This window comes from Polyergus mexicanus, unplaced genomic scaffold (genome assembly GCF_030449975.1).
Source record: "Polyergus mexicanus isolate NDT 795.1 unplaced genomic scaffold, iyPolMexi1.0 SCAF_11, whole genome shotgun sequence".
NCBI classification, from domain to species: domain Eukaryota; kingdom Metazoa; phylum Arthropoda; class Insecta; order Hymenoptera; family Formicidae; genus Polyergus; species Polyergus mexicanus.
In genome coordinates, this window is record NW_027223331.1 from 7,092,335 (window position 1) to 7,105,730 (window position 13,396).

General features: G+C 33.0%; 1 protein-coding gene across 4 annotated transcripts in view; it reads right to left on the minus strand.

The window, feature by feature from the left end:
- The window catches only part of Mtd (TLD domain-containing protein mustard), a 122,437-nt gene extending 109,764 nt beyond the window's left edge, over positions 1-12,673 (minus strand). For 2 of the 4 annotated variants that reach the window (XM_070304122.1, XM_070304118.1), the window contains exon 1: positions 12,061-12,673. In XM_070304122.1, the coding sequence (XP_070160223.1) occupies positions 12,061-12,080 (20 nt within the window). In that variant the 5' untranslated portion in view covers positions 12,081-12,673. Of the gene's footprint in view, positions 1-35; positions 257-12,060 lie in introns of those variants that run through there. The other 2 variants (XM_070304115.1, XM_070304116.1) reach the window with 2 other exon arrangements.
- Positions 12,674-13,396: the final 723 nt, after the last annotated feature.

Sequence of the window (13,396 nt, forward strand, 5' to 3'; positions counted from 1 at the left end):
ACATAGTTAATCGACTCTGAGAAAAACATACGCACATTCAGTATAACCCTTCCCTCATATCTGTATTAATTAATACTGGAGATGGAATAAAGTTATCGGAGAGATAAATGACTTTGCGATCTGTTTCAAGATCGTAGCACACTGAGAGGTAAGATTAATCAATTTACATAAAGTTAACCCTCCGACGAGAAGAGTTATAATCGCGCCCGACGTGCGCGACCGAGATAATACGGATGTGATGCGCGTTTCGGGCAAAGTCCTCGCGGAAGGATCGTCGCGAGGTAACTGACGTTTCACCGATGTTTAAACGGAAGCGCACACCCTCCGCGCTTCGGGGGCACCCTCCCGCTCTACCAACGCGGTAACCTTTCCCACCCCTCAGATCGAACGCGTCACGGCCTAACCCACCCTCGGCGACCCCAGGTCTGTAGCCACCCCACCTTGTAGAGACTCCACCCCCCCCTTCGTTGCTCGTATGTCTCGTCCATCCGTCCCTCAACGACGCAGATAGACGGGATCTGTTGTCGAGTTGCCAACCGAATGGACTCCTCCTCGTCTACCCGCCATTATCTTACTCGTCACTGTCGTCGCGACGTTGCATGGAAAAATAGCATGGAGAAAAAAAGGACGTTGTTAATTCTTGAACATTCATGGATTGCTCCAACCTTTATTTCATCGTGAAAAACTCTTCGCCGTTACTATCGTTATATTTTCAACGGCTTTATAAAACGCATTAGCTTGCGATGAAAAAATGAAATTGCAGAACGCTTTAAGAGGAAGAACTTGGATTGTAAAAATAGTATATTGAATTCAAAATCGAGAAATAAATGATTCAAAGTCAAGATGTTTTCCATTAACGAAAAATATGCACCAGTACGCTTCTGACATGGCGATAAATAAACGATTTTTCAGCATTAAATCCTATGTCAAACATATAATATTCTCAACGCTTACGATAAATAATCGTCATTCAAGCTATAATTTCCTACATTAGCAAATGTATTGAATAATCAATCAAACTTCCCGTATTGATTCAACGATCAACAAACGTACGCCCATGCACATCAACGATAAAAACGGCATACCATAAATGATGCAATAACAGAAGCGAAGCTATGTCATCTGACTGAAGCAAATAAATATTCGATTTATTCTTGATAATGCGCAAATCAAGTAGACGAATTATTTCGATGTAGACGAGTCAAACAGCGTGGGAAGGCGGTAGGGACAAGGAAACCGAGAAAGTGGAGAGGCGATAAGAGGGCGTAGTAAACGAAGAAGCACTGTACATAGACTTGAAAAGCCAAGAGAAAAGCGGAGGGTTGGTCGATGCCGCAAGGTCGTTCGGTATCGACGATTTTCTCCGATCCCCTTCCTAACCCAGGGTGTCCCGATCCAATCGACGTTTTGTTACTCCACTACGATTCATGGAGGACCGGCGTGTATGACAGACATTTTTAACTATCGGCATAAAGTACGCACGATGCTCCCAAAGGTGCGACTACGTCCGCTATCTTATCATTCTCTTTTTATTCCGAAGCCAAGGTATTGACATATCCAATGTTTAATCAGAGATAATTGCGACCGCACGATATTTTTCAACGAAATATAAATCCAATAATCGTTACAAAAATATTAAAAAATATAATTAATAATTATAATTAATTTTTTAAATACAGATTTTATATCGCAAAAAATATTAATTGCCAATTATATCATTTAAAAAAATATCAAATTAACGCAATTATATAAAATATATTTTAAAACCTTAATATAAAATATTGCATTTTTCCTTCATTTAATGCAATTTCCTATTTAACAGAGAATTCGTGTATTATAAAGATGTTTAAGAAGAAAAAACAATATAACTGAAAAAAATTTAAATTTCAAGCTAATAATTTAATACAGATCTTTAATTGAAATTTTCAAGACTTTCCCCCTGATAAGAGAGAGTTAATCCTAATATTCCCGTTATTATAATCGACATAGGTACCTGTTATAGAATCAATTTCGAATTTGATGTTTCATAGAGCTCGATGTTAGAAAGCTCATTAGCTAATCGATAGCACGCGTCATTATATTATATAATTGTGATTAAAAAGTTATAATTTAAAACATTCGCCGGTATCGTTCACATATCTAACCAGTAACAGTCATGCTCTACTGTCTATTAATAGTGGAATTGCGATGATACTCTCGCATCATTATCGTACCGGTGTGCATACACATCTGTCAATGTCAGCTTATCCATGACCTCTCACCGCGAATATTATTGATGCACAATAAAAAAAAAAAAAAAAAAAAATATATATATATATAGCGGCGAATAATGAATTAGCAATTAATCAAAATGATATAAATAAATGTATGTATAATAGATGCATGCATATAGGAAAGCTAATTTCTGTATTTCTCTCTCTCTCTCTCTCTCTCTCTCTCTCTCTATATATATATATATATATATATATATATATATATATATATATATATATATTTATACTCACAAATTTCGTCAATTATTATACATATAAACAGCAAAAAGAAAACTTGTCAAAAATATTAATTTTATTTGTTAAAACTAATTTTGCAAAATTTGCAAAAAAATAATTTCACTATAAAAACAAATGAGTTTCTGTTGTATCATCAAAGCAGCAAAAAATACAATTTTAAGAAAAAAAAAAATATATATATATATATATATTTGTTAGATTATTTTGCATCAACAGCAAATATTTCGCATTTGAACAAATAAAAATTTATTCAATAAGATGTTTGCGTTCTAAAATCAATTTTATTATAATATCGAACAGCAAAGTTTTCTCGCTTTTACATCAAATACGCAGCGAAATGTTTTGCAAATGTTTACGATGGCAAAATTCTTTTTCTTCGTGTAGTTCGCAGTATATAAATATCTCTGCCTAGATATATTTCTTGCTGAATACCTATATCAGTAAATACCTAATAAAAATAAGTTAACATATATTAACGTATGTGTCCTTTGCATCAGAATGAGTAAGCCGGTATATATATATACTTTTATACATTCGACGTTCCGATTGAAAACAGCTGCGCGCTGCTATTGATCGTTTATCGATCTGCCATTAGCCGACGAACGACTAATTATAATCATACCATTGAATATCTCGCGTGAGTTTTATATAAAAGCGTATCTCGTGTTTCATAAAAGACCTTGAGACATCAGCGCAAGCAGGGGATATAATGAAAATGTGAAACTCGGCGAACTTGAAAAAAAAAGGGGGGGAAGGGGGCGTGTCATGAAATGACAAGGCCATTTTTAATGAGAACTCGAGCGATTTTTTCGATCCGTATCTCGAAATTGTAACTAAAGTTCGAAAACAGAATTCAATCCGAAGATTAATTGATTATTATTTTCTTAAATGCTTGCTTGTGAAATTATTGCTTTATCCCACAACTTTCTCAATGTATATAAATCTTTGATAAAGTTTATGAACAAATATTATTTCATAGATCGATAAACGTTCGATTCATGAACTTCTCATATTATCAACAATATTCAAAATATACATTTAAGTATATAAGATTACTCTGTTAATCTGACTGTTTTCATCATAAGTAATCAAATGCGTATATATGGCGGAATTAAATGCGATTTTTTGTTCATTTATTGTTTTAATCTCAATTTTATTCTATTAGATAGCAGAGAATTGATAAGTGAAGATAAGCGAGCAATTTTATTTAATGTTTAAAACTATAACAAATAATAAATTTAAAATAGTACAAATTTCTTACCTTTTAGATGACATACTCTTTTCTTGTTTATCCTATCTTGTTATTCCTTTATGAAACTCACACGGCATTCGTAAAAACACGTTAATTTCGATTTCGGGCGTATTAATTGCAACGAGAGAACGTAAAAATAACAGACAAAGTTACAATTCGCTCGGTATTAAAAACTCGCGCAGCCAAATTCACATAATGCTATATTTGTTACTAACAAATAGCATACGCATGTGTTTTACGATATTTTATTAATTAAACGCGTTTCAATAATCGTATATGTAATACAAGTTAACATCTTCTTCGAGAAATAATACGACGAAATAATATACAATATATGGAGCAGAGATAATTCCTGCTACCTAGGGTCTCGACGCGTGAATGACAACAACATTGCCGCTCATGGATATAAACATCGTGCTATGTCGGAAAAATTCGGCGTCGTATAGCACGCTACTGTTTACATACGATGATCTTGTTGTCATTCGCGCGACGAGACCCGAACGAGAAGGAAATGTCGCGTGTGTTCAATACGTATTATTTCGTTATATTATCTCTCAAAGAAGATATTAAACGCGGTTATTTTCTCCGAGTATTGCAATTAAAGATTAGCAACTCGCGTGATTAATTAATTTTTGCGACTATCGCGTTTTAACTCGCATAATATCAGAAAGTTACAGATATTGTTTTCGAATTTTTCCGTTATTAATAAAATATGTGTAAAACGAAATAACGCGAATATTATTGAAACGCATTTAATTAATAAAATAATACGCTATTGCGATACTATTAATAATTGTGCGTTCCGTGTGTCATCCTATTATCCCTGAAAGTACGATCGCAACAACTATACATCATACAGAAGTAATCGTAAAAGATATCAAATACGATCCTTCGCTACGATTATTACAATTAGCAATTATCAACTCGTGCGTTTAATTAGTTTTCACGATTATCGTGTTTCAACTAACCATTAACCCGTATAGTATCGCCCGGTATCGGGATAAAATTGTCGATGTCATTTTCGAATTCCTCACTCATTAACAAAATAATATCGCGCATAAAATGAATTGATTCGAGCGTTATTGAAACGCTTTTAATTGATAAGTATAATCGTTATTGACCTAATCGTATTTTAATATTAACTGCGTATCATAAATTCGGCGCGATGATTTATTTTTTATTTGATCGAAAATCAATCGGGTGAATCAACAAAGTGATAAAATATTCTTGTATATTTCATTTTCTGCAAATATCTATCTTCAATTTTAATTAGTATACATTTATTTAATTGTATTACAATAAGAAATGGATGCTATATTATTCATTAGCAACAGAGATAGCATTTTTCAATACCAGGCGAATCGTAAGCTTCGTGTAATTATGATTTTCGCATTCATCCGTTCCAACATGAAATAACATACATATCATACGTAATTAAATCAAGAATGCTATGTAAATTGTTGAGCAATCGTATTCTGATTAGTACGCTTGCGATCAAAATTAAGTATTTTCGCATGTGAGTGCCATAAAGAATTACTGAAGACAAGAAAAAGAAAAAGAGACCCATTGGACGCATTGGACAACGGCATGGAAACCATGTGGTAAGCAAATCAAAATTTTATTAATTTAATTGTTTCTTATAAAATTAAATTTCGGCTTAAATCAATAAATTAGCAATAAATTAGTACCTAATTATACTATACATTCGCATATGATTTCTTATGATAATTAACGAAAGATTTAAGATTTTCCATTGGTATTTATTTCAAAATTGAGGAAAAATCCCGAAAAATTGTAATTATTAAAAAATAATTAATATAACGTTGATATAATATCTACTGAAGTAGAATAAGCTCATCGAGATATTACTGAGACTTTATCAATTAATTATAATTTACCTATCTTTATTTACATTGTTCCGCATGATCTTGTTTTGTTTATAATGAGAGTCGTACAAAGCTAGAATTATTTGTAATTTGAAACACGTTCGATATAATTTCATATTTAAAGTAGAATTTACAACTTATAAACTTGATCCAGTTTAGCTCAGAATATCTCATATAATGTCGATCGAATTGTTACTGCAAACAATTAATAGTTAATTGCGGAAAATTAACGGTGATAAAATGTCGTTCGTCTCATGTCGTATGCAGATCATCGCCGACGAGATCGACCGATAAGAATTATATAACGAGAAGAACCGATTTACAGGGAAGCTGATACGATAGCTTATCCGACTGTGAAAACATATACACATCCCATACGCGACACGTGCGGCTCTTTGCGGTTGCACATAATCAGCCACGCGCGTACCTAAGCAAATGAATTGAAACCCCCCCCCCCCCATCGTTTTCACGGCGAATGCCTGAGCTTAATGAACGCCGCAAACAAAACATGCCGTGTCTTATCTCTCGGCCTCTTTTTGTCGCGACTCGTCTTTCGTCACAAACTTATCATTATGTTTTCCATAATAATTATTAAAAATTTCCAGTCAAAAATAATAAAAGTAATAAATTAAGTGTAAAGAAGAAGAAAAAGAAAAGATATTTCTATATTACATCTCATTATTTTTATTTCAAAACTTTACTTTAAAACCTTTTTAAATTTTATATATTTAAAGAAGCGATATGTTTCAATGACACACGTTATTTACCAATATCGATTTATCGAGCGCGTCAAATTTCCCCCAGATTGGAAGTTCTCGCCGTGGCGAATCTTTGATACGAAGATTGTTACTCTGGAGACCGAGTGGCAGAAGGTAATGTAATCTAGATCACTTTGTCACATGGTACATATATCGCGATGACAAACCCCAGTATTGCTCGAAAGTCGGGATAGGTTGGCCGTTTGATCGTTGCGGCCGCACTCGCGTTAGGTTGGTTCCAGTAACCTGGCATTAATAACTGTTACACACATTGATACACTGTATGCGATGAACACACGGTTCGCCCTTGCATAAATCAAGCGGAATGACCGCGAAACGAAAAATCGCTTACGCTTTGTCCTACATCCGTGTCGCGTCGCTTGTAGGCGCGATAGAAAAGTATATTTATCCATTCCAATGTCGATAAATCAAAGGAATCGAATTAGGCAATCTCATAGCGTGCCATAAAAAACAATATAATCTCGGTGAATTCAATTTTCAACGCTAGATACGGGAAATTAGATCTTACGCTATTTTATTGTCGCGAATGAAACATAGAGATCATTTCGTATATATGCGATTAAAATCATATATCTCTATTATAATGTAACGATAATATTAATTCTTTTGCATCTGCGTGCAACAATGCATGCAGGCAACAACTAATTTAATAAATTCCGTCCAAAATAAAGTACACGAATTAATTGATCTTTTTGTTCCTTTTACTAATTATTGAATAAGATTTAAAAAAAAAAAGACGTACAGTAAAAGAGAATTATTCTCAAATTTAATTTTATATATTTAGAAAAGATTAATATAAATTTATTATTATTTTTATATTTTTATAAATTCAATTATTTTTTCCTTCGATTTATTTTATTCTAAATTAATTCGCCATAAATCTTAATGATCTCTCGGTTCGCTGTAGCAACTAGGAAAATTCTATGAAAGCAAATTATCAAATAGAATCATGACTTAATCACGTCATTTACGGAGAAATTATTTCTCGCCTCATCATTCTTCATTTTCGTCAAACGTACAAAACAAATAAATTTCAACGATGCTTCTAATTAAAAACTCCATAATTCGAATAATGTTCGGGCAATATAATACACGTAGCTAGCGCATTAAAAACAATTATTTCCATGAGCGTAGCTAAGCGACAAAATCATTAATATGCATCTTCACTCGTTGCGCGCACGAGATCGCGTGTTACATATACATTTAAATATCCATTAAGTCTATGCCTATGTCTCTTCTTTTTTCTCACGCCATCATTACACGAAACATGGACGATGCAATATTTTAGATAAGAAACGCAATACAAGCCTGGACAAAAAGAAATATCCTCCCTTTCGAAAAATTTAAAATATAACGTAAACTTTCTTTCGCGCAAACTTTCTTCCCGCAATAAATACTCGTTTCTACAGAAAATAAAATACAAAATGTGACCGATACATTGTTAAGTACGTCGTTCTCCTCTCTTTTTTTTTTTTTTGCGAATTGAGCAACTAATTGTTCTAACATATACAGGGTGAATCAGTAACTCTGTGTACCTTGGAATATCTTCGCTGTAAATGAAGTAAAGGATGTGACCGTGAAATGAGCAGAATCAGATTATTCTTAATAAAAATGGAGGTTTAAAAAAATGGAAGTGACTTTGAAATCTCTGAAACGTCTGAATATTATGGCTCTCTTGACACCGTACAATTTTCGTAATTACAATTTACAATATTTTTGTATCTCTAAAAATAGCGGGGATGTTCTAGATGGACAGAGTTACTGATGTGTATTTTTGATAGCTTCCTAAATTGGGACTTATCAGTCTTTGTAATCAGAGGACGAACTTTAGCGCATATATACTTGAAAATTCACTGATAAGCGATAGCAGAATCACAAAACGGCGCCCGTAATTAAGGTATCATATAATAGCTGTACAGCAAGATAAGTGGCGTGAACAGAAAGGCAAAATTTATCCACAATTTTGACATCTTTTCTCTGGTACACACGTGCTAAATTCCGCGAAAAAAAACAAAAAACAATTTAATCTTCAACAGAAACTGCTTTGATAAAGTATCATCTGTATAAATAAATATATGCAAATAAAAATTTTTAATTATAAAAACTAAGAAAAGGAGATAATGCCAGAATAAACATTATCTTAATATTTAATTATTACGACTTATGATGATATAGGCCAGGGCTACACGTAGTTTCGGAAATATGTTTTCAGAATTGAGTCTCGCTAATTATCAAGTAGAAAAATATTAATTATATCTATATTAACAAAATCGATGTAATGAATAACATAAAATTCGCTAGGCAAATGTATATTTTTAATATATTTATAAAGTAAACCAGAGATTAGATTTTAGAAAGATGTACATTAAAAATATTATATAAAATTTCACAAAAAAATATTCGAAGGATCATATAAAATAAGATGATTTTTATTATTAATTACGTTATTTCTGACGCGATTATTATATATGTATATGTATGTTCGCGATGACGAATTTCTAAAATTTGTTCAACATACAGGAATCAAACACGAAACATCCCCTTGACTCTCAATATTTCATCGCGAGACACCCGGTATACTATACATTTCCGTATAGTATCGTCTCGGTCTCGGTATCATACACATCTTCCGAGAAATCTAGCCCAAACATCGATCGCTATAAGTCCATACTTGCAGAGCGTAATATGTAATGCGATTCGATTATAACGACATATATCGTAAGATTTAACGATCGTTGTGATTTCTTTCAAATTTGCGAAGTAGAAATCTGATTTACTAAATCAATCAATGATGTACCTGTCTACGCGACTACGAAAACTCTTATTGATTATCACAAACAAAATATATCGCATAATCTAATGACTTAGTAATCAAATAATCGAGTCGTCAATGGATTGAAACTTTTTTCAAGTATATTGAAAATCTCTTTCTTTCTCTCGAGGAATAAAGATCGGTTTTTTATTTGATGCATTATACGTTGCAGAAAAACGTATGTCAATAAACATGGTACCGTGTATCACTACCGGAGATGTAAATGTTTAACAAAATGTAAAGTGCTGGAACTACCTAGAGAACGACATTCATAACAAAATGTCGTTTCAGATACTACATTATCGCGTATATACGCGAAATGCAGAAAAATGCACGCGTACGAACTAATAAAACGCGCATGATCACCATGACCATAGCAAAAGATAGATATATATGTTTTCCACACATCTGTATATTATACCCTTTCCACTATCACAATTTATAACTTATTATTAACAATAAGAATAACGATTAAAACTTTTGATGACATAGAATTTGTAAAACAGAGAAATTAAATGACTATAAAGTTTATTTTAAATTTAATAGAGAGAAATACGATCATGTGTATGTGTTAATCATCATTATATTAATAAATTAAGTAAAAATTGAAAATTACGTATATATACACACACGCGCACACGCACACAGAATTCTTTAATATAATTTTTGCTTTTGCTATAAAAAAAAAAAAAAATTAAATAAAGCCCACTCTATTTCATTTATATAAAATTCGTATTATTACCATGACATTGAACATTATATTTCTAATAATACGTACAATATCTTTTGAACTTTTCTTTTCTGTGTGTGATATCTATTTTTATATCATGCACTATTGCCTCGGGCTCAAACTTTTTGCAACCGATCCTGCGTGAGCGAATACCTATAATTTCGCGCTCATTACGTGGGCGTAGGAAAACGGTGATCCTTGCACGGAAGACGCTTCCAACCAGCTTTCAACAAGAGGCGTCTGTACAAATCCGAAGCGCTTTTCAATCCGCAATCGAGTTATTCTCGTTGTAATTTACAAATGGAATTATATTACAATGATAAGTGATAAATAATGACATTCCGCGCGCAAAAGATTACTAATTTTATATATGTGACGTTTTTATATATATATATATATATATATATATATAAAAATATTTTCTAATGACGTCAATTAAAATTAACAAAAATAAATTTTTTTTTTAGTTTGTCTCTAATAAGCCATGAATTCGGAATAATAATTTGACGGACAGGAAATTCCTATAAAATTTACTCAATTAAATAATCGTAAAATGTTATTGATACTGGACATTACTTTCATTTTATTGATACTTTGCATTATTTTTATTACGATACTTGCCGTTACGAAAAAAATATCACAACAAAATGTCTCATTTAACAATTTTTATTATTTTTCATTGAATAGAATAGCAAAAACTTATTAGTTAGAAATAGTTTCGTAAGCAGAGAGCATTACGTTACAATCGTACAAACATGTGTAGTTAAAAATAAATTGTCACTAGTTAATGTAATGATAATCTGTATTGATTAATATACTCGCGTTCCGAATATAAACATGATATATCTCAATACTGTTAACTCCATATACTTAATATTTTATACTGTTGTTAGATCCTTATGCCATTAGCTGCACATTTTATGGTATTGTTATTTATATCTCTGTAGAATTTCTCTGTTTTAGAATTATCGAGCAGGGTAAATCGTTTCAATGGAATAATTTTTGTTTTGAATTGCGTCATTACTTGAGATATAATGAAATGTCAGACAAAATTACATATAACAAAATTTCATCTGTATACATTTGCACACTTGTGGAATCACGTAGTTACGTAATCAAATTCATTAATCGGATGACAGCTTAACTTTTCTATCGAAGCGAAGTGTCAGGGTTTCAACACGAAACAGGAAATATTTCACTCCTCGAAATTAATTCGATAACATCGATCATAACATATTTTTATATAAAAGAAATCGAAATGACTGAAATAAATATTCACTTCCGGTCGCGGATAAATTAAATCAAAAGCATTAAAAAAAATAATGGTAGAAGAATTAAATGTCCGATGCAAAATTGACAAACTCAACTTTATTATCTTGTCTATTATTTCCTTGACATTTCTTCGTTGTCAGGGATAATAACATACATCTCAACGGAACACACATACATTACGAATTTGGAAGCTCATTTTACAATCTATTTCACCAATGTCGGTTAAGCTTAATCAATATTTAAGGAAATTTTCGTCTCTTTCTACTAAGCTAAAATTAAATGAACATATGGAATATCAATTAATTTTTAAATCGTTTTATATATTTCCATTGAATGACATTAGGGTGTTTCAAATTTCTATAAGTATGTTGATTGTAAGAAATTTTTTTTAGTTTTAATTATTTTAACAAAAATAACTATTTTTATTATTTTAATAAACTATTTTAACAAAGATTACTTCAGCAAAGAAATTTAATTTAAAAATATAAGGCTTTCATCTCCTGGTGTCATAAATAGAACGTTTGATAAAATAAAAAAGGAGATAATATGAAGGGTAATCATGAGACATAATTTCCAACATTTTAGAGTGACTTGCAGATTAATTCATACTGATTAATGCGCCGAAACCGACGTTAATGTATGTGTGGGTGCTGGCATCGACCATTAGCATCAATCAAGAGAAGACCCATGTGGTCGATATCGCGAGCATAAGCTTTCGATGAAATTCAAATCGCATGTATTAGCATGTCTTTTACGGCAACGTTTTGCCTGTCGCAATGCAAGAAACGCAAAAGAGAGCGAAGAGAAAGACAGACTCACATTTTGCTATGGTCTGCCATGCCCGATTAGCCGTATCCTCTGCCGATCGTCCTCCCGAGCCCTCTTGACGATGTCGAGAGCCACCTTCACCTCCTTCTTTTCCTCTTCCGCCTCTTTCGAGGGAGCTTCGGTGCCTTTCGGCGAACACCCCGACGACAAACCTCTTCCAGACAGTCGCGTCTGATACGACGTACGTTCGAGGATCCCGTCCTCCGAGGACGCGATAAAAACCCGCAATGATCACGCGGTAAGATCGCGACGCGGTTGCATCGAGCCGGTTACACACACGAAACACCGCGCGACGCGAATAATGAGGGAGAGCGGGCGGAAAAGGGGTGGGAAGGTAGGAAGGCGGGAAGAGGGGTAGGAGGGAGGGGGGAGTAGACGGGACGGCGGCGAAAAGTGACAGGAACGCGCCGCGTGTGGCGAAATTTCTCACGCTCTCACGGCTCGAAAATTCGCCTGACGACTCGTAACACGCGATCGAAATATCACGGAAGACAACTACTATCCCGGCACTAGGCGATGCACGCAATTCAGCGGAAACCGAAACGCGTTTACGCACCGGTTAAAATGCGATTACACGGGACGCTTCGCGACCACTCGCGACTCGCGCGGCACGAACCATCATCGATTGTTGACGAGCGGCTCGCCTGCAACGCTGCCGACATCTGTCCACAGCGACAGAAGCTAATGACGGACGAGTCGATAAAGTCTGTAAGGAAAACGAAAGACATAAATATCACATGATATATACTCGTATTGTAAATAAATAAATATATAACGATCAATATTAATTGCTTGATAAATATTTGTAATTAATATTAACAATTATTTAAAAATTATTTTTTAACAATAAGTACGTATATATATATATATTCTTTTACGATAAAATATATGTAATATAATCAAACACATACATATACACATGTATCAATATACACAAGCTTAAAGCGCTTATTGCGACAAGAAACGAAAAAAGATTTTTACTGAAAATAGAAAAGAGTTAGTATGGATGACATTAAATAATAATAAGTAATTTATGTTCAGAGAAAGAAACAAAAATCCAACATAAACATTGTCATGATAAACTAAATTGATGCGAAACATAAAGTGAAATATCGGTAACATTATGAGTATTTACAGTTGATAATTAAATCCTGCATTAATCAGAATGTAGTTATCAATTTGTGATAAACGAATCAACATCTTAAACAATTTTTATAAGAACAAATGTGTTTTTTCCAAAAAATCCTGTTGTTAATTTTCGACTCACATTTTTGTATTCTTTAATCTATTAAATAAAATGTATAAAATTTTTATTACATAACTTTCC